Genomic DNA, 23,159 nt, shown 5'->3' on the forward strand with positions numbered 1-23,159 from the left:
TGCAGATCTTAGCAACATCTGCTAGTTTGTTCATTTGCATAACCTTCCAACTTGTCGGTTTTACAATTTTATTGTTGAGAAGTGTATTTTAAAGGTGCAAAACAAGCTTTTATTGGGGAAAACCACTTTAAAGGGGTTATTCAGGAATTGATAATGATGACCTATCCTTAGGATATGTCATTATCAGAGCAGCAGGGTTCAGAGTCCCAATTTAAGGGGACTGCCGTGCTCAACGGAGCCCTTTTTCCCGGCAGCTTTTCAAGCACAGTGCCGTACATTGTATTGACTTGAATGGGGCTAAGCAGCAACTAGGCCATGTAGCCGATGTACGGAGATGTCACATGGTGCTGCTCATGGAGTGACGGACACTTTTAACTGCCGATCGTTGAGGGTCCCAGGTGTCAGACCCCTACAGATCTGAAATTGATGGCCTATCCAATGTTGTACCAGCCATTTTTCCAAGACAGAAAAGCGGCCATATTGGTTCTTGCCAATATTGGACTATAAATAGATTGACGCTTTGTTATTGCTAAAATTAGCAGTCAGTTTACGATCAGTTGTCGAGAAACGGAGTGGTTGATTTACGTTTTTTTTAACATCGTAGTATCTGACCTGTAGTGTCAGTTCCGACTTATTGGTTGATAGTCAAGATTTGAGCTTTTGGATACTAGAGGTGATACATGGATAAAGGTATTCAACATTCTCAGGTAGTCCTGCATTGCACTGGAATTTTACTGTTTGCATATAAATATTTATATCATTTTATGTTGGAGCTAGCTTTGTGTAGACGCTCACAGCAGTCATTTTATATCCACAAGCAGACTTTGCATTGGCAATACCCAGTTATGAATCACTGACTGTATGTCATTGTTTGCCTTTTGTTTGCCAGTAACATTAACTGAATATGTTCAATTAACTTGTTTGACTAGAAACAAGGAAGGAGAGCACTGTTTTTGTCAAATATGTTTGCCACAAGTGTATGTGCAAATAGTGATAAAAATTAGTATTCGGATTTTGTTTTCAACAAGTGACCTGTTTTTCTCCTGTACAATAGAATCTCTATGTATTAAAGAGAACTTGTCACCATAAAATCCTATTATAGAGCAGGAAGATCTGAGCAGATTGTATTTTTATGGGAAAAGATTAAGTAAAATGTAATTAATTAAAAAGCTGTGAAGTCAAGGAGGCGGTCCTATCAGTGATTGACAGCTATGTCTGTATTCACAGTCATAGGGGTAAGGCTGTCACTCACTGATAGGACTGCCTCCTTAATGTCAAAGCCCAGAATGAAAAGGAATTTAAATTAATAAATTACACATTTTACTAAATCTTTTCCCACTATACCTCAATCTGCTCAGCTCACTCTGCTCTATAACATGCCGCCTGCAGATTACCCAGTATTTTCATGGTGAAAGTTTCTGAAGCCAAAAGCTAAATGGAATGGTGATTTGTGATTAAACCTTTTTACACTCTGCCACACCTCCAAGTGAGCATGTCACCTTTCATTGTGTCTGCCAGCTAAAACCTGATAAAGTGTAGATATTTAGTTTGTTTTCTGAACACTATTATGGGGGCAGCCATCTTGGCTGAGCTGTTCTTAGCTGTTATTGCCGGAGGCGTCACACAGGATTATGAGGTGGCGCTGAGGTCGGGAAAGGCAGAGCTGGGCACGAACGGCGGCTGGTGCGGGCGGCAACTTGGATCCATTTACATCCCCTTGGGCACCTTATTTTGTTGAATGACAGGTTAGCAATAGCGTTTTTTTTTTTTTAGCAAAATGAGCCTACAGATTACATTTATAAGACCACATTAGGAATCGTGAAAGCTCCCTGAACATAACCTTATTTTTATCTGGAGGGGGTGAAATCTGGTGACAGAATCCCTTTAAGTAGACCCTTCACTGATGGCAAATTATCATTGGTTGGTGCGCCAGGGAGATGTAAAGTAAGGAATGGTATGGACATGACACGAAGAGCTGTATCAGCCACTATTACTAGCATGGCCTACCTTGGAAAAGTAACATGGTGCAACTGAGAACAGACTTTGCTTTGTATTCCCCATTAAAGGGAACGTGTCACCTGGTTTGGGGGCCACTAAGCCACCAGGATACTGTTGTGAAAGATGGCTTCATCAATGCAGGTCGCCTGATGCTCCTGGTGAGAAGTTAAGGGCTGCACACCTCATGTCCCTCATGTGTAGTGCATGCACAATGACGCGAGAGCACTTGTCCCTGATGCAACTTGAGATGGTTCCTGGACAGGTTTAAAAAGAATGTATCACCTATATTTATTTTTAGTAAATAAAGCCATATAGTGAAGTCTGTTTTATTTTCTGATTGTAGATTTTTTTTTATTTTTTCTGTACGTGATTATGGGGATGGCCAACTTGCCTTAGATGCTAACAATATTTTGAGATCTACTTTACAGTAGCCACATAGACCATAGATACAATAGACAGGAGATGTGTATTCACTTCTATGGGAGAGTTTTGTAGACATGCTTTGTGGCTTGTGCAAAAAGACGGTATATAAACCATGACCATCACCTATTGTAAATGGTGTATCTTGTCATCTGTATATACATGTTCATCATAATCCTGCCTAAGATAACAATGAGATTACTAATGAAAAGTGATTTTTACAGAACAGGAATAGTTAGTATTAGTGGCCAGTGAGAAACGGAGGGATTTTAGAATTTTATTTCAAATATAATATATACACTATTATATATACAGTACGTGTGAGTGTGTGTATATATAAAATATATATAAAATGTAAAATAAAATATATATTTTTTTTTAATGATACATTTCATTTTAGAAATTACTAAAATATTTAGCCCAGCTTCATGGGGACTTATGTTTTGTAAGTGGCAAAGCACAGTGGTACAGTAAGAATAACATCATACCCATGCTTGTGAGGAAATATTTTAGTGATAATTGTCTTTTTATTGTGTTTACAGCTGCTTAAATGCGTGCACATACTGCAAGACAAAACATGCTAGAGGAGAGCTCGCCAGTTACTCGATAGAAGAGTTGGTCGATCGCGCAAAGCAATCCTTCCAAGGTAAGAAACCGTTGCTATATGTCTTATCACGTATTATGAGGGCTGTAGACTGAAATCTAATATTGGATTACAAACTCTATTTTCCTGATCAATGGGACCCACTATGTTAACTGTATCCAATAAAAAAAAATGTCTAAAGCCGCAAACCTTATGAATGGCATATTATCACAGTAGAGCAATGTGTCACCTTCTGGGTATCTCTGCTTTACACTATGGCACAGATTTATCATGCCTTCACTCCAGAATTCTAGATTCAAAATAGGGATTTTGCAACTTTTTACACCATTCACTCCAGTTTTCAAATTTGGGTTGAAAAGTGTGGTTATGGTATGGTTAGCTAGGTTAATGAGTTTCACTCCAGATTTATCGTTGAGACTTTTTTAAAAGTCTCAATCTCACTCCAGTAGGAGAGCGGAGTAAGAAAACTAGAGTATCTTTTCTAGGGTTGTTTCGGGTATCGAATTTTCGATACCCAATCGATACTTTTGTCCCGGTATCGATACTATTCCGGGATTTGCCTTTTATCGATACTAAGCTGTGCTACTGCACAGCCCAGTATAAGAGAACATGGATCGCGCTGCTCTCAGCGCGGCCATTTTCCCTCAGCAGCATGGGGAGAAGGAAGCAGTCTCTCCCTCACCCCTGTGCTGCCACCAATGAGAACGAAGAGGAGGGGAGGGCGCACTGCGCCACCAATGGTAACGAACGTTTAATACATTACAAATGCAGGTGGCAGAAACACATTGCCGACACCCGACCTCTGACAGGGCACTGTGTTTGCCGCAATTAAAGAGGACCTTTCACCTGTATAAACGATGTTAACTGAGTATGCTGCCATATAGAGCGGCGCCCGGGGATCTCACTGCACTTACTATTATCCCCGGGCGCCGCTCCGTTCTCCCGTTATAGGCTCCGGTACCTTTGCTTCTTAAGTTATAGTAGGCGGGTCTTCTCTTGTCCTGTGGGCGTCTCCTTCTCCTAGGCTGCAGCGCTGGCCAATCGCAGCGCACAGCTCACAGCCTATAACGGGAGAATGGAGCGGCGCCCGGGGATAATAGTAAGTGCAGTGAGATCCCTGGGCGCCGCTCTATATGGCAGCATACTCAGTTAACATCGTTTATACAGGTGAAAGGTCCTCTTTAACTCCTCCCTGTCAGATGTCGGGTGCTGGCAATGTGTTTCTGCCGCCGGTTGTATTTGTATTAAACGTTAATTATCATCGGAGGCGTAGTGCGCCCCCCCCCTTCCCCCAGTATTAAAGGGGGTCCGGCGGGGGTCCGACACCCGGGACCCCCGCCGATCAGTTGTTTGAGAAGGCAGCGGCGCTCCAGCAGCGCCGCGGCCTCCTCACTGTTTACCGCCGGCCCACTGACGTCACAACTAGTATCAACTAGCGTGGGCGGGGCTAAGCTCCATTCAAGTGAACAGAGCTTAGCCCCGCCCACGCTAGTTGATACTAGCCATGACGTCAGTGGGCCGGCGGTAAACAGTGAGAAGGCCATGGCGCTACTGGAGTGCCGCTGCCTTTTCAAACAGCTGATCGCCGGGGGTCCTGGGTGTCGGACCCCCCCGATCAGAAGCTGATGATCCATCCAGAGGATAGATAATCAGTTAAAACAAAGTGCAGAACCCCTTTAAAAACATTTGTGGCGCAGTGCACCTTCCCCCTCCCCAGTATTAAAATCATTGGTGGGGCAGTGTTCCCATTTTTACATATAAACAATAAATAAACTATTTACATATCGCCACATCCGAAAAGTCCAAACTATTAAAATAGTTAAAAAAATCTCCTATGCAGTGAACGTCGTAACATAAAAATAAATAAAAACCGTGCGATTCGCCTTTTTTTTTTTTTTTTAGTTCCCTTGTCCCCCAAAAAAATAGAATAGGACTGTTCGATTTTGGGCCAGATGTTCTATAAAATGTGGAATGCACACAGCTTTTTTGGGCTTTTTTAAATTTATTTTTTGCGTGGTATCGAATGGTATCAAGAATCACAATACTTTTTAATGGTATCGAAACCGAATCAAAATTTTGGTATCGAAACAACCCTAATCTTTTCTAAACAAAAGTGTTAGGTTTAAAGGCGGGTTTACACAGGCCAAGCTAAAGCCGATTATCAGGAAGGAAGCGTTCCTTCCCGACAGTCGGCTGCTCGTTCAGTGAAGGAGACTGCACATTTACATGCAGTGATCTACTCCACAGTATCAGGACGAGGGATCGCTATTGCGATCGCTCGTTCCCGTACAGCTGCTTTGTTTCTGGGCACTTATCGATATTTAGACCACATGATCTGCTGCCCAGAAATGATCATTTTTGTGCCTGCATTAACGACAGGATCAAATATTCCCCTTATTCCCACTCTATGACTTTTTAAGTGAATCCTCTGTAATAATTTGTACTCCAATTAAAGGTTGTGTGCATAAGGAACCCCATCAAACTGCCCATCTTTTTCCACTCCTGACATGCCTGTTTCAGTAAATAATTGTATTCCCCATGTAATGACACTTCTGTAGCATCTCTTTTATGGCTCTGTGTTGTGCAATTCCTCTATTACTCCTTTTAGAATTGTATGAATACATGGCAACTGGGTGATGCTAGTGATGCCATTTGAGATTGTGGCAGACTGTGCATGGATACATCCCTTTGACCACTGGGAATGTAACACTCAGTTGGCAATGTATTCATACATTTTAATATATTTATTTTATGTTATTGCCTTGGCAATTAAAGGGGTACTCCAGGATTTTATTATTGATGGCCTCGGTTTCATAGGCGCTGGAAGCACACAACTCTGTCCATTGTGTAGCAGATGGAGCTGATAACTGGAGTTTCCGTCTACTGCACAATGGACAGAGCTTGTGTAGTTCAGGTGCTGGAGCTACTCCGTAACATTGGTGTTTTGGGTGTTGAACCCCTGCCAATCTGATATTGATGGTCTGCACGGAGGATAGCTGATCAATATCGAAATCCAGAAAGATCCCTTTATTCTCAGTGCAATAACAATGCCAGAGCTGGTTCCTGATAAATGCTCTTCGTAAATTTGCCACTGATCGCTCTTTGCCAGGTGTGTCATGTGATAGCGCCAGGCAGACTACATTGAATTATAATGGTTGATGTCAAAGTTTTCACCATAGCATTGTTCTTGTCCTCAAAAATGATGGATCCTTGAAGCTGGACGCCAGTATGGATGTAGCCTTTGAATCTACAATGTAGAATAATTCAAACGTAATTTATTATAACAGAAAGGACTTGCATAATACCGAAAACAGCACCTAGAAAAAACACGTTGATCGTGTATTCTAAGGAGCATTGTTTCAGGAGAGGAAAACGTGTTATTTTCTAACCAGTAGTGTAGTCTTTACATGTGGGATTTTGTTTTGCTCTGTTAACTGCGGTTCTTGACTAGGTCTCAAAAACCATTTCCCGAAGTCGGGTGCGGTTTCAAGGTACCACTTGGAACCGAACCAGAGTACGGAAATGTTTTTTTTTTTACAGTAGAAATCAATTTATAAAATTATTACCCGAAGTCCCACGACACTTCGTGAAGTAATAATTTCGGCTCGTCGGGGCCAATACATTCTAATACTGTACGGAGCGAGCACTCCGTACAGTATTGAAACAAGTTTTATGCAAATCATGAAACAACCGAAGTCGATTTGCTCATCCCTAGTTCTGACCTTTTGGCATCTGCCTCACTATTTGATCATGCACTGGGATTAAGGGAACTCACGGTAGCGTGTACATGAGTGCATCCTTGCATTGCTATACTTACGACAGTGAGATTTGATCCCCTAGCTAGCGTTCTACTTTGCTCCAACCAATGACAGAGCGCCTCATGGCGCTGATGCCAACCGATGATGAAGCTTAATGGAGATGAATGTGCACAAAGGCATTCAAGTGAACCAGGGGGTTGTGGGAAGTTTTCGGCATTTGACTTCATTCATGTGGTACAAGCACATCGGCCATGATAGTGTACATCAAAAATCTGATAATCTTATGGGCAGACTAGGTACCGAAAAAGGTACTGGGAATGTGCATGAAGGTCAAAAACACGAGGTTAGGTAGACAATGTGAGTTGTTTGTTTAAAAAAAAAAAATTTGGTTGGTTAAATGGAATACCAGTTTAACATTTGTGTAAAAGTGTGATAAACTTATTGCATAATAGACAAAACCTTAGCCTTCTTTATAATGCATTCCTATTGTCCCTCAATGCTAGCAATTGGAAAATGCAAACCAGGCTATTCATCTCCAACGCTGAAATGTCACCTGGTAAAATAGTCAGACATTTGTTCCAGATCCTCTAGGACTTGTTCTTTTTGCAGATTGCGAGATTTCGCCTACACTAGAGCATAAAAATTGTCATCTAAGATAATGTAATGCAATCTTAGTAAATTAAAAAAGAAAAAAAGTAGTAGATAAACCAGAAGGAACAACTGTCACTTGGCATGGCTTTTATCAATTTATGCAAGATAAATTTTCCCCGTAATGGGAACATATGGTACTCTGGGTTTGATTTGCTGCTATCCCTTCATCCATTTGCAGTATGATGAATTGCTTAGCATGTCCAACTTGCATCTGTGTAGCCCCCTCCTCATTTTCTATACACACTCACTTTTTTTTTTTCCCTCTCCCTGTCAAATCGATTTTCACAATTTTGACACATAAATGTGACTAAACTTTACAATCAGTCCTGAGGTATTCTTTTCTTGCGTATTTAGGTTCAACAATCCACATTTCTCGCCCATTCTATTGGGGGACACTTAGGCCATTACTAGGAGGAGACACTATGCAAATAATAAAAAACAGCTCCTCCTCCACTGGCTATAACCCCATGCTCCAACAGGAGGACCTCAGTATTAGCTTAGTGTCGGATAAGGAGGTGACACTCCTGCAGGGTTGTCCCTGTAGTTTTTTCTTTTCCTGTTAGTTTTTTTCTAAACAGAGGAAGCAGGGTCACATGATGCGTCCCTGGTCTCTCAGTGGAGCGAGCGCCGGGGTCTAATGGCCGTCCCCGGCTACCTCCCTTTACCCCCAGAAGATAAGTGGAACCGGGCTCGACCTGCAGCTCCGGTGGCCTATCAGATACGGGGTCACCTAGTCCTGCCCTCTATCCAGTGCACTGCCACTCCTTGTGCCAGATGACTGAAGAGGTGACCCCCTGCTGGTCCGGTACAGAAGGTGAAGACTGCCGGTCTCTCCTGCAAGCCCCCCCCCCCCCCCAACCGTGTTTACACTGTGACACGGTTCTTTAGGGCTTACCTGTGGATCTGGGAGGGCCGGCTGGTTGAGAGGGAGGAGGGTTTTCCTTCTTCTTCCCTGCATTCTGGCGGTGGGCGCCATTTTCGGAGACGGGGTCTGCCTTTTGTCATAGTTCCCCCACGCAAAAATTTTTACCGCAATGTGACTGGGGGCGGAGCCTTCCGCTTTGCCTCAGCGCCTCTCTATGCTTGAATGCTACTCCAGCTCCTCACAGGTCACGGTAGGACAGATAGTGTTCCGCAAAGCTGTAGGAGACCCTGACTCCGGGATTGCCGCCATCATGCCAAGCCCTGGGGCCCCCCAAAAATCGAAAGCGACACCTCAGGTCCCACTGGGATCCTGTAAGGTCTGCTGCTTGCCACTATCGGTTACAGGCTCCTGTGACTCTTGCCTTCTCCTCGGGACAGGATAATCCACCTCCACCTCCCCCTCCAACAAACCAGCCCAGTCCCTCCTCCGCCCCTTCGGAGCCCGCGGAGCCCTCCTGGGCCTCTGCCATAGCTAGGGCGGCCGCGGACTTGGCCCAAGTCTCGCGCGCGCCCATGACCTTTATGGAACGCATGGCGGCCACTGATCCACCGCCTGTGGTGCCTGCGTTAGCACCGCTCCACCTCCCAGTGCCCCCCACAGAGGACGCTCGACCGTTAAGAGGCAGCGTACGCAGCAGCATCCCTCCTCGGATGACTCTGCTTCCCCCCCTCGCCTGGAGGCGTGTTCAGCCTTTCTCTCTCGCAGGGATTACAGGTCTGAAGGTCCGGCTCGGACGAGGACATGGAGCCGGAAACCCTCACCTAAGCTCTCCACCATGGTGGCAGACTTGGTTACGGCGGCACGTAAACCTTTGACATCAGGGGGAACCTCCTTCTACTAGTAGCCAGGAATTCCCCCTCTTCAATTCCAGAAAACCAGACGCAGTCACATTCCCCATTCATGGCGAGTTCGCCAAGGTCCTTTCTAAGGCTTGGGAACGCCCTAATCACCGTTTTTCTGCTACGAGGCGTATGGATACTCTTTATCCTTTCCCGGCAGATAACGAGCAGTAGTAGTCTTCTCGACCTAAGGTCGACCCGCCGGTGGCCAGATTGGCTAAGAATATGGCAATACCAGTCCTGGATGGGTCCTCCCTACAGGACTCAGTTGATAGGTGTTTGGACTCTTTCCAAAGCCAGATTCTCTCTGGCGGGCACAGGTCTGTGGCCCGCGTTCGCCTCGGCCTGGGTAGCCAGGGCACTTTCGGAGGGGTTGCAGCGCCATCATCAGGACCTCGTGGAGCAGGATGCCTCTGCAAACAACCTAAACTTCATCCTCCAGATGTCCCAGACGACAACATTCCTCTGTGAGGCCTCATTGGACGTCAGCACTCTCTTTGCGCGTATTTCGGCCCTCTCGGTCACGCAGCGCAGGGAGGTCTGGTTGAAGGTCTGGGACGCCGACGCTTCCTCCAAGCGCTCCCTCACTAACCTCCCCTTTGCAGACTCCAGGCTCTTCGGTGCTAAGCTGGATGAGATTATCTCTGACGCTATGGGGGGCAAGAGTACACACCTGCTCCAATCTAGATCCAAGCGCGCCTTCAGAGCTCGGCCCTCTGGCTCTAGAAACTAGTCCTTTCGGCGCTTCTCCTCCACCAGGTCTGCGACAGCCCCCTCTTCCGGCGGCTCTCAGGACTCCCGCAAGAAGCCTTCCTATAAGCCTCAACCTTCCTGGCGCCCGCGGGCACAGTTCCAGGGGAGTTCTGCCCGCCCCGCGGTTCCCAAGCAGTCCTGCGCCTGAAGGTGCGCCCCCACCGCTTGCGGTGGGGAGCCGTCTGCTCTCCTTTCAGCATGTCTGGAGGGCTCACGTTCAAGACGCCTGGGCCCTGGAAATTGTAACTCCCGGTTACAAGATAGAATTAGTTTCCAGACCTCTGGAATGTTTCTTTCCTCAAAGAAGGATGGATCAGTGTGTCCGGTCCTGGTCCTGAAGCTGTTAAACAAGTCCCTGTGGGTGCGGAGGTTCCGGATGGAATCTCTCCGCTCAGTTATTGCTTCTCTTCTTCCAGGAAAGTTCCTCGCGTCGGTGGACATCTGGGACGCCTATCTGCATGTCCCTATCGCAGAATCTCGCCACAGGTTCCTGCGCTTCGCCATTGGCGACCCTCATTATCAGTTCGTCGCCCTTCCCTTTGGGCTGGCGACAGCCCCGCGGGTATTCGCAAAGATCTTGGCGCCGATCATGGCGCTTCTCCGTACCAGGGGCATATCTCTGCTGCCCTACCTGGACGACCTTCTGATAAAGGCTCCTTCTCGTCCCCAGGCCAAAGACAGCGTCAGGATCACTGTTCAGACTCTGCAACAGTTCGGCTGGCTGATCAACTTCCCGAAGTCCTCTCTCCAACCTTCCCAGAGGGTGACCTTCCTGGGGATGATTATGGACACTACTGCAGCCCGGGTATTCCTCCCGGATTGCAAGTTCTCACGGATATGGGAGTCGGTGTCTCGCCTTCTGCATTCCCCGTGTCTCTCCATCCGGGAGTGCATGCAGGTTCTGGGGCTTATGCTGGCCGCCTTCGAGGCAGTCCCCTTTGCCTAGTTTCACACTCGGCCTCTGCAGCAGGCGATCCTGTCTTTCTGGGACAGGACATCGAAGGGTCTGGACTCTCGGATCCGCCTTCCTCCTCGAGTTCGCATGATCCTCCCGTGGTGGCTCTCCCCTCAGAATCTGACTTCGGGGAAATCCTTCCTCCCAATCTCCTGGACAGTCGTCACCACAGATACCAGTCTCCTGGGTTGGGGCGGCTTTCTCCAGGCTCGGAAGGTTCAGGGGGTTTGGTCAGAAGTGGAAGGCCGCCTTCCGATCAACATATTGGAGCTCAGAGCAATTTTCCTATCTGTCTCATTGGACCCCCTCTCCTAACGGGTCTCCCGGTAAGGAGCCAGTCGGACAATGCCACAGCCATGGCCTACATCAATCATCAGGGCGGAACCCGCAGCCGGCCGGTGATGCAGGAGGTGAAGAGGATTCTCCAGTGGGCGTAGGCTCACGTTCCAATATTGTCTGCAGTGTACATCCCAGGGGTCGAAAACTGGACGTCAGACTTTCTCAGCCGCAACAGGGTGGATCCGGGAGAGTGGTCTCTGCATCCAGACGTATTCGAGGACGTCTGTCGCCGTTGGGGCCTCCCGGACGTGGACTTGATGGCGTCCAGGCTCAACAACAAGGTTCCCATGTTCCTCGCCCGAGCTCGGCATCCGGAGGCGTACGGGGTGGACTCTCTGGTGTCTCCGTGGCAAGACTTCGCACTCCTCTGTCTTCCCACCACTGCCTCTACCCCCAAAGGTTCTTCGCAGGGTCGCGGCAGAAGGAATCCCAGCCATCCTCATCGCTCCTGATTGGCCTCGCCGCGCCTGGTTCTCGAAGGTCACTCGGATGCTGGCGGATGTTCCGTGGCCTCTTCCTCTCAGGGAGGAGCTGCTGTCTCAAGGTCCTCTCTTCCACCAGAATTTTCAACCACTTTGTTTAACGGCGTGGCTGTTGAGACCACCATCTTGAAGAGGCACTTCTTGGACTCTGTCGTGAAGACCATGATCAAAGCCAGGAAACCAGCTTCCTCCCGGATATACCGTACTATCGTACCTGGAAGGCCTTTCTTGCCTTTTGTGAGAAGATAGGCGTTTTTCCCCTTCATTTCTCCGTTCCGGTGGTCCTCTCCTTTCTCCAGTCAGGTCTTGAGATGGGAAGGTCCCTGAGCTCTCTGAAGGGTCAGGTCTCCGCTCTGGCCATTTTCTTTCAGCGCTCTCTGGCTCTGCTAGGTCCGGTGAGGACCTTCCTGCAGGGGGTGGCTCATTCTGTCCCTCCGTATGTCCCTCCTCTGCCCCCCTGGGATCTAAACCTGGTTCTGTCTTCTCTCCAGGCGGCTCCTTTTGAGCCCCATAGGAATATTTTGCCTGAGCTTTCTCACCTGGAAGGTGGTCTTTTTGGTGGCCATCACCTCTATCAGGAGGGTATCGGAGCTGGCCGCCCTTTCCTCTAAAGAGCCCTTTTTGGTCTTCCACAAGGACGAGGTGGTACTCCCTTCCTTTTTGCCCAAGGTGGGCCCGCCTTCCACCTTAATGAGGACATAGTCCTGCCATCCTTTTGCCCCGCTTCGGCAAAACCCCAAGGAGCGCGTTCTCCATTCTCTGGATGTTGTCCGTGCTTTAGGGTGTACCTGTCGGTTACTGCCCCATTTCGCCGCTCGGACTCCCTTTTTGTGGTCCCCAAGGGGCCTCGCAAGGGTCTGGCGGCCTCCAAGGTCACTGTGGCTCGGTGGATTCGGTCGACTATTGCCATGGCCTATCGGTCCTGGGGTAGGGTTCCCCCAGCGGGTGTTACCGCACACTCCACCAGGGTGGTGGGGGCCTCCTGGGCTAGGCGCAATCGAGCCTCTACATCACAACATTGTAAGGCGGCCACCTGGTCGTCCTTACATACCTTTACAAAGTTCTACCAGCTGCACTCTTTGGCGTCGGCTGATGCTGCCCTAGGGCGCAAGGTATTGCAGGCTGTGGTTCCTGTTTAACCGTTGGACGTTTTCCCTCTGGAGGTGCTGGTCTTCCCACCCCATGGACTGCTCTAGGACGTCCCATGGTCTGTGTCCCCCAATGGAATGGGCGAGAAAAGGAGATTTTTTGTGAAACTCGCCTGTAAAATATTTTTCTTGTCTTTTCCATTGGGGGACACAGCTCCCACCCATTCTTGTCTGTTGCAGGAGGGGTTGGTTCTATTCTAGTGGGACCTTATGGTTAACGGCCCGATGGCGGTGATCCTTGGTTCTGCTTTTCTTTGTTAATATTTGGTTTCTGATCTCCTTCTCCTACTGCTTTTGCACGCACTGAGGTCCTCCTGTTGGAGCATGGGGGTATAGCCAGTGGAGGAGGAGCTGTTTTTTATTATTTGCATAGTGTCGTCTCCTAGTAATGGCCTAAGCTATACCCATGGTCTGTGTCCCCCAATGGAAAAGACGAGAAAAAGATTTTACAGGCGAGTTTCACAAAAAATCTCCTTTTTATTAAAAAATCTGAATGTTTTTGGAGAATAAGGGGACGATTCATCATCTCCCCGTGACTTTTTTTCTCAAGGAAAAGTTGCAAAACCCTTATAGGCGACTACACTGGTGGGACTACATTTTTGTTTCCAATTGCATTTGTATGCAGCCTTCACTACATTGCAAAAAGAGGGTGTGGTGGGGAAAGGGCATGACCAGTGTGGCCCTCATATTCATCTTCTTATGCCCGTTTTCTGGAGAAAATGAAGACTAAAATCTACTGCAGCTGTGAGCTGCTGTAGATTTAATTTTAGGTGCGCGGACTGACTGAGGACGTACCTAATTTGTGATGAGACCTGCACCTCACTTTAAATTAAGTGCATCCTTCGGCTGCGCAAGAGTTATCAACGTATACCTGTTTTGATAAATCTCCCCCTAAGGGTATGTTCATATGACAGATTGTGAAAATGCTCTGCTTTTCTAAGCAGTTTTTCAGCTTTTTTTTCCAGCTTCCCATTAATTTCAAAGGGAGAATCAGTGCAAATTCTGCTCCGAGATAGAGCATACTTTTGGAAATAAAGCATGGTTTGCCACCCATTGAAATGAATGAAACTCAGCTTCTTTGACATAAGCTTATCTTCCTTGCCCTGTGCTATATCTTGCAGGGAAAGGGCTTTTTTCTGGAGATCCTGTAAAATGGCTAGGGCAGCGCTAAAGCCTGCTCATCAGTGCTGGTGACATCATCGGGAACACTGCTAGACCGAAGCCTCGGCCTAGCAGTGTAAAAATGTAAACAAAAAAGCCCTTGCCCTGCGCAATGCAGTGCAGGTTAAGGGAAATGCTCATGTCAGGGGGGCTAAGTGGGGGGATAAGGGGATATGTCCGGGTTCAGCTCTGAACCCAAGCAACCCCTTTAACTATATTGGGGACTTGCAGAGATCCGGCAGCAACCCAGCAGATATGCCAAGAATCGACCCAACTAAAACTGCTTGCCTGAGATGTTCAAGCACTAGTGTGAAACTAGTCTTAGTGTTTTTATGTGACCTGTACATACTGGTTGTGTCTCAGCCATTACCACTGCCTGATAAGCTGGTCTTACTAGTTATATTTCATGTTCTGTTTTCAATTGCGCAATATTGTTTAAAGCTATCAGGTTTACAGATCAGTATCAGTAAGCTTTAGTTTTATTACAATGATCCACTGTACAGTTTACTCTTTTACAAAGCTGGCCTGAGGCTGCAACAGTCTTAAAATTCCTTAAGGCTACTTTAACATTTGCGTTTGGTGCGGATCCGTCATGGATCTGCACAGACGGATCCGTTTAGATAATACAACAGTCTTCATCCGTTCAGAACGGATCCGTTTGTATTATCTTTAACGTAGCCAAGACGGATCCGTCTTGAACACCATTGAAAGTCGATGGAGGACGGATCCGTTTTCTATTGTCATAGAAAATGGATCCGTCCCCATTGACTTGCATTGTGTGTCGGAACGGATCCGTTTGGCTCAGTTTCGCCTCCAAAGCTGAATGGAGATGGAACGGAGGAAAAAATGATGCATTCTGAGCGGATCGATTTCCATTCAGAATGCATTAGGGAAAAACTGATTCGTTTTGGGCCGCTTGTGAGAGCCCTGAACGGATCTCACAAACGGAAAGCCAAAACGCAAGTGTGAAAGTAGCCTAAATCGTAAGATAGCCTTTTGCATCCCACAGAAAATATATATTTTTTTGCTCTGGGCATCAAGGTGCCTAAAAACCATAGTTCATCATAAGAGTCAAAACGCAGCTTAATTAGCTATTTATTATAATTCAAGGTGCATTAGCGGCCGTTGGGTACACAGCTTTACCATTATTTTTAGGGCAATGTAATATGTAGTGAGGTTCAACCCCTACTCCCCCCCCCCCCCCTCTCTCCCTCCCTCAGGCAGCTCTGCAAGTGGTGGCAAACGGTTCTGCTCACATTCTAGGTCAGGTTGCTGGCGGCCATTGTAAATGATTTGCTGAGTACCCCTTTAAAGATCAGATCAATCAATCTGAGCAATCTTTAGTGAATCTTTACAGTTTTTTAACCCTCCGTACTCTGAAATGTTCCGGATGCAGAGCAGACAGGAATGGTCAAACATTAGTTAGGTGTTGATTGATGCTTTTCTCCATGTGCAGGCAAATTCATTTTGTCAGACACCTTATATAGCCTGGAGCAACGAGGCATGTCAAGGAGCTAGTTAGGATTTTATAAAACCTTTACAAGGGGCACATTCAGCTTTAGTAATTAAGTCACTGGGAACCTTATGAAAAGGAGAGAAACACTTAATTTACAAGCTGAATGAGCTCTGGAGCTTGTAGTGTGAGTATTTAGTGATGGCATTGGTCTGCTCTGTAATTGGTATGACAAATGGGGACATTAGTGCTGGCCGTTGTGTTTATAACCCAAGACGGCTTTTCAAGTACTGCAAAGCATGCAATATCTAGGAGGGAATACAGCAGAAAGCTGCTGAGTAGGACTGTTTTCCAGAAGATCATACAAGGTTTTCCTTGCCCCAGAAAGTCTTCATACAGCACATATTAAATGTTAAAGGTGCGCCTTTACTTGGACAGAGCAACATCTACCTACTAAAGGAAACAAATGCTTTTTTTCTTAACTAAGCAATTTGTTAAACTTTTATATCCATTAAAAATAATAATCTTTATTGCACCATATTGCACAGCACTTTACAATTCAGAGCGTTCATGTACAAAACAAAAGACATCACAAAGTTACCGGCTGTCATGAAATCGGCTTGTGAACGACGAAGATGGGCACTGAGCAATGGGCGTTATCACCCGTGAGCAGTTTACTGGAGTTAACGCATGAGTTTGCCGGTACACATTTTCCAAGTTCCCATATTGAAGCAAATCCAGGAGAGAACGCCTCGGCTTGTTCTCACACCTCCCAACAACTGACTACTACCCCCAGTCTCATAGATATATAGAAAACACATCCGCCCCTCCCCGGTCTGTACTATCGCTAGAAGGGGCCGGGTTTTACTGCCAAAATAATCATTATGGTTATGGAAAAATTATATTTTCTGGCAGTTATTAATATTTTAGAAAAAGGGCAAAATGGGTTAAAGAAAGTCTGCAATAGTCACCAGTCTGCTTCTGTTCAGAGACTTCTCAAATTCCCAACTGGCTTGTGCTTCCTGGTCCGTCTCAGCAGGAAATGGCCACAGTTGTGACCCGCTTTAGTTAGTTAAAGGACCATTAAAGCAGGGACCTAGCAAGCATTGGAACAGGAGCGGCAAGGGATAAGTGATGTAGTATAATCCCTTTTCCTTTTCTAATGAATATTTAACCACTGGACAATCCCTTCCATTTATTACAATTATAAAATTCAGTGCTGTGACAATGCCAGAACGAAATGTCTTCCTATCCTTTGTCCTGGCAGTCAGTCAATGCACATTGGTTTCTTAATGTTGGCACCCCTAAAGACTTACCAGTTGAAACGGTAGAAAGGTGTTGAGTGGTTACAAGATATTTTGGGCAAACTATTGAGGTAATCCTCACCGGTCTACCTCTCCTATCCTAGCCTGACAGTCGTAGGACCAGTGAATGATGAGGGAGAGGCTTATCCTAGACTGGCATTTTATGTCAGTCTATGTTATCCCCTGCGCTGCCAAATCATGCACATAATTTATGATGAGGCGCACCCTCAGGCAGGCCTTGTGCTGCTTTAGATTTCTGCCTTCATTTGCACCAAGGAACTAGTGCAAATGAAGACAGATGTGTCTGGCCAACTGACCCTGCTCCTCCCTCGCCATCAATGGTGTATTGGGGCGTTCGGGTCGACAGCCCTGGGCCCGGCATCGCTGGGGCGCCCAACGCTGCCCCGAATGCCCACATACTGCGGCATAGGCTTCAGGCCTAGTAGGCTGCAGGTCTATGTGGTAGTATAATCCCAGCACAGGTCTGCTTGATGAGATCGTGCCTGTGCCGGGTCGCAGGACAATAAAGATTGCGCCAACCTATAAGAAACTCTAAGGTATAAAAAAAATACACTGGGGTCTAGTATAATATACTGAAACCAACAAGAGAAGAGAGACCAATAACCCCATTGAAGAATGAGAGAACACACATATAAACTATATGTAGTTTATTAGGGCGAAAAATTATAAATATACAGTAACACGAAGGCACAAGGTAAAGGGGATGGGACGCCCCGTGTAGCGGGACCGTGAACCCCCACCCTCACATATACCAGACTAACAAGGAAAAGGTGTCATAAAACACTGAGTGACCTTATTGATCCTTTACATGTGTGCAATACATATGCTTATATGTCACTCTGGGCGAATTTACAGTTCCCCCATTAATATGCGGTTTTACACTCAGTGTTTTATTTTTCGCCTTAATAAACTACATATATTTGAGTGTTCTCTCATTCTTCAATGGGGTTATTGGTCTCTCTTCTCTTGTTGGTTTCAATAAAGATTGCGCGCCTGCGGCCTTCCTCACCATCTCGGACACAGGTAAGTATAGCTTTTATTTTATTTTTATTTTGTGTGGCAACTTTGGGGGGCAGAGGAGGACATGGGGGCAGTGTGGGGGAAAATCACTTCAGGGGGGCAGTGTGGGGGCAGCTTATTACACAGGGCAAATTATTGGTTGGTTGCAGTATAATGTCACCATTTGGCCCATCCCCATGCAGTATGTCTCCTTGGCCTCAGCCACCCCATGCAGTATAATCCTCCCCGTATAGTATAATGTCACCTTATCCCCAGCTGCCCCATGCAGTATAATGTCATCTTGATGGCACTGGGGTGGGGGAGAGCTGATACACTTGGGCTGATCGCACAGGGGGGAACAAAGGGTCTTGGGGACTGATGGCAGGGGTCTGATGTGTTTTTATGAAGGAAAACAGTCTATTAATTCATTTTTTTATTATTAGAGTACTCGATTAATCGGTAGAATACTCTATTACTGCAGCTCTATATGGGAGAAGTGTGGGGGGTGTTGCTATTACGGGGCATTATTTTTGGGGACATTATAACTGCTGTAGACACTATAGGGACCTTTTGGGATAATTTATCAAACTGGTGTGAAGTAGTTACCCATAGCAACAGATTCCACCTTTCATTTTTGACAGCTCCTTTGGAAAATGAAAGGTGGAATCTGATTGATTGCTGTGGGCAACTAAGCCAGTTCTACTTTAGACCAGTTTGAATGACCCCAATTATAAGAAATCTAACAGAGACTAGATGTGGCTGAAAGAATTTGTCATGGCTGTCTGGGTCAAACGGAGGAGAAGAGGAAAGAGAATATCTTCATGGCTGGAGATGTCACTGGAAGTAAGAGGTATGTGGTGCTGTATTCTCCTTTATGTAGAGTGGGCTCACTACTGTGACCTGTGTCTCATATCCTCCTCAAAGTGTTTTTTCTATTTTTTATCATCATCATTTGGCAACTAAAATTTTTATTTGATGTCACTTGCAGTCCTATGTAACAGCCCACATAACACACTAATTCACTATGTTATGTGGGTTGTTACATAGGACTGCAGGTAACATCCATGACATCTGTTTTCTGAGATCTATGAGATGGTGTGGGTCCAACTCCTGGCCCCCCCGCCAATCAGCCTCTTTGCTCAGCACTGTCCATTTAATATCACTGTGCTTGGTATTGCAGCTCAGCCCCAATCACTTGTATGGGACTAAGCTTCATCTAGGCCACGTGAACGATGAATGTGATGTCATATGGCCTAGTAAGAGAATGTGGTGCTCATGAAGCACCGCAGCCTCTTCGTACAGAATTTTTTTTAAACTAAAATGGAGGGAGGGCCCCTAGTTGGGTAGACAGCCCCGGGCCTATCATGCACTTAATCCGCCCCTGCTCGCCATGGGTCGTTTTTTGGAAAGTGACTAGGATGGCATAAAAATGCCACGTGTGATCAAATTTGTTACACTAACAGCATTATGCCAGTGTTATCCAATACATTCCAAACCTCTAAGGGTTACATTGCATCATAAATCAATATAATGTTATGCCACCCTGTCAGTGCTAGGAAGGTCAGGACGGGAGCTGCTCTGCAAGTCTGGAGCGTGACACTCGCTTGTGTGAAACCAGCCTAAGAGTTTCGGCAAGAAATAATTTAACAATAATAATTTTAATTTTCTTTTAGGTACACTAGTTAGAAATAATTACATCAATTGTAATTCAACATTGCTAGGCTGGTTTTACATGTGTATCATGGCTCTGTGCATGAGTCCTATATATCGAGAGCCAATGATGGCATCAAAACCCATCTTGACAGGTTAGGAAAACCTTTCTCAAGGATTTTTCTGGAACAGGTCTACTTAAAGTTGCAGTAGGTAATCCAGTAATGTCCTCAGTTTACAGTATATCTGACTCTTGCACAGGTCCGTAATATGATTTCATGAAACTGGTTTTTAGCTGGCCTACACTAGAGATTCTGGAGGAATGACAGAGCTGAATTTTAGACCATTGTCTGCTGTCCATTTGTCACAATTTGAGAAACGTGCAAGCATGACAGAGGCCAGCCAAAGGCAGATATATCTGTTGAAAGATGTCATGATTTTTTTTCGTTGTTGAAATGTTTATGCTGAAGATCTGTATCCCCTCTATGGAAGCCCAGTCAAGACCACAGATCTTGGCACAGATTGATCTGTGATTTGTCGTTTAACTTATGTCATGGTTGTCCAAAACAACAACCTATACAGAGCAGACATCTGCCATCTACAAGTGAGAAAACTACTGTCTAAAATCTGTAATCTATGGTCCCATTAAAAGCCAACCTGTCCAGCTAAGGCTACTTTCACACTTGCGTTGTTAATTCCGGAATTGAGATCGTAGAGGATCTTAATACCGGAATTAAATGGATCAGTTTTGATTTTGCACATCCAGATGCATCTGTTCCGTTAGAATGCTGTTGTGTGAAATCAAAATGGAAAAAAACGGATCTGTCACCATTGACTTAAATTATTTTCGTGACGGATCCCCTTCTATGACCGGACACAAAACCACAGTTTGCATCGGTTTTGTGTCCGGTCAGAAAAAAACGTAATGCTGACGGAACGGAAGGACTAAACGGAAACTTTTTTTCCGGTATTGAGATCCTCTGCCGGATCTCAATACCAGAAAACAACGCAAGTGTGAAAGCAGCCTTACTGCATATACATATAGCTTTAGCTCACCTGATTAAAACACTGATTTACTAATGTGTCTGCGCCTAAAGCGTGGCATCATTTGGCAAATCTAGGATTTATACACTTTATTCTGACATGTTTTACAAGAGGTGGGGCTTAGTGGAAATGGGAGGACTTTTGTTTAAAATTTAGTGGGTCTTTAGATGTGCCATTTTGCTCCATAATTCTGGTTTAAAAATGTGTCTAAAAGTAAGTCAAACAGTAGTTGGTATAGAGTGAGAGAAAAGTGTCTATCCCTGCAGCACATTTATCATCCAGCCTGAAACACAGTATAAAATCTGGTGCAGGTCTAGACAGTCAGTCTAAGCTTACACTATCTTTAGCATTAGTATATCTGGGCCACTGTTTTTCTTTTGTTGATCCAAGGCTCCATTCCCAAGTTATGAGACTTTTTGCCAATATGCAGATTAGGCATTTGGTGCAACAAAGGAATCGCAGTTGCTCTTGTTGCACTGGAGCCTCGTTCTGTAGTCCACTCCTCTCTAGCTGCTTTGTTTGATAGAACACAGGCGAGATTGTGTCGCCACTGCCTGGCCCTGTGTTCTCACACATGTGCATGTGCGGCACAGGGCCGAAAACAAGTGTACTGTGGATGCACCGATGACCTAATAATGGATCATGATTTCCTGTTCTGCAGATTTACAATGACAAGTAACACCTCTATAGGATATCACAATAGGTAATATCACCGCTTATCAGCTCCCTCCTGACCTCTGCACACACAGCATGCCTAAAAATACTCTCCCATAGAAGTAAATGGGGTCCCATGTAGCGGCTCTTAAGACATGAAGTCCTAACATATTTTAGGCCTAGTGACCAGTGTGAAAATTGCAGGATTAGGGTACAGTCACACGACTGTATGAATGGGTCCACATCCGTTCCACAATTTTGCGGAACGCATGCCAACTCATTCGTTTCAACGGAGCCACAAAAGATGCAGACCTCACAAAGTGTGCTGTCTGCATCCATAGTACTGTTCCGCGGCCCCACAAAAATATAGAGCATGTCCTATTGTCTGCAATCTCAGACAATAGGCATTTTCAATATAACGCCGGCCATGTGGAACACATACGACCGATATCCGTGTTTTGTGGATTGTGTGAATGTAGCCTAATATACAATTTTTAAAATATAGATAGTGATTTAAAATCGCCCAAAAATCTAAAATGTTTTTAAATAAAAATGTGATTTAAACAATAGGTCATTTTCTGATGACACATTTCCTTTAAGGGGCAGAATGCCACATGTTTCTGCTTATGTTTCTTTTAATGTACCACATGGGTGAACAAGAAATGCTGCTGGGTGAACACTGCAAGGAGATTTGTTCATTTTAAGGAAACAAAAGTTCAACTGACTCCTTTCCTGTTCTGTCTTTTATACAATGCACTGAATCCAAGTGTTTCTGTGGGATCATTTGACTTAACCACACAGGCTCAATTGGTTTTGAAGATCGTGTTTAATGTAATTTTAATAGTCACATAAAGATATGAAACTGATATTGCTACCTGGTGATTTGCTGTCCTGACCTTCTGCAAGATGTTAGCCTGGCACAAATCTTTGTGTAGTGCCAGCAATATTGTCGATTCACCACTGCTACCCTTCCTAAAAGGAAAAGAAATGCAGAGCATGGATATTTTGTTTGATAGACATTTTCTTTTGGTTTTTGGATTTTATTAGAAGTTTTCTCAACTACTTTTTTCCTTCTCAGTTGATAAGGATATGTCATTTTTTAGCAAGTATGAAAGTTTTCTCCTCTCCACACAATAGGGGATAACTAAATGATCACTGGTTGACGGACCGCTGGGACCCCCACCTCTACCAAGAAAGGGGTTCCCGTCCTGTACACTGCTATCTCTAGCAGTCCCGTAGAGAAGAAATGGAGCAGCAAAGTGGATGCCTGGCCTGCCACTCCATCTGGGCACAAATATGGGACCACCATTCTCAGGATTGGTGGGTGTCTCAGTGGTCGCACTCCATCTATAACCTGGTTATCCCCTTTACTGTGAATAAGTGATTGCTTTTATACTTGGCTTAGCCCCTTTACCTCACCTAGGTGGCTGGATATATGCAATTCTGACATTGAAAGACCAAGAGAAATAGTTGAAGGGGGTTTCCAGAACTTTTATATTGATAGCTTATACTTAAGATAGGCCATCAATATGAGACTCCCACCATCCTCATCGTTCAGCCGTTCTGCAGTAGCTCTAGTGCCAGAACTAGGCAGCTCCATTCTCTGCGTAGAGGACAGAGCAGATTACTGCAGCATGTCTCCTATTGAAGTGAATGGGAGCAGCACTGCAGTAATCAGCATTGCCCACTTTATAGTGAATGGAAATGTGTAGTTTTGGAACCTATTGCTGGTCCTACTGCAGAAGAGCTGATCGGCTGGAGTATCAGGTGTTATGTCCCTGCTCATCTGATCTTGATGACTTATCAGGTTATCAATATATATGTCCTAGAGAACTCCATTAAATGGGTTGTCTACCTTCTTAAAAAAACAAAAACACCCCACAGATTTCAGCTGAACCTTTAGCAAGTGTTCAGTTGCATGTCAACGCCACCATTGTGCTTTTGTTTTAAATACAGAGAGACACTGTGTCTCCAAACCCCTTTTAATGTTACCTATGTGTT

At 45.5% G+C, this 23,159-nt stretch overlaps 1 protein-coding gene across 3 annotated transcripts in view; it reads left to right on the plus strand.

Annotated features, from left to right (window-relative positions):
- The window catches only part of CDKAL1 (CDK5 regulatory subunit associated protein 1 like 1), a 963,682-nt gene that overhangs the window by 333,585 nt on the left and 606,938 nt on the right, over positions 1 to 23,159 (plus strand). For all 3 annotated transcript variants that reach the window (XM_040432802.1, XM_040432800.1, XM_040432801.1), the window contains one exon: positions 2,961 to 3,064. In XM_040432802.1, coding sequence (XP_040288736.1) covers positions 2,961 to 3,064 — 104 coding nt within the window. The remainder of the gene's footprint in view (positions 1 to 2,960; positions 3,065 to 23,159) is intronic.

Source organism: Bufo bufo, chromosome 5 (genome assembly GCF_905171765.1).
Source record: "Bufo bufo chromosome 5, aBufBuf1.1, whole genome shotgun sequence".
NCBI lineage: Eukaryota > Metazoa > Chordata > Amphibia > Anura > Bufonidae > Bufo > Bufo bufo.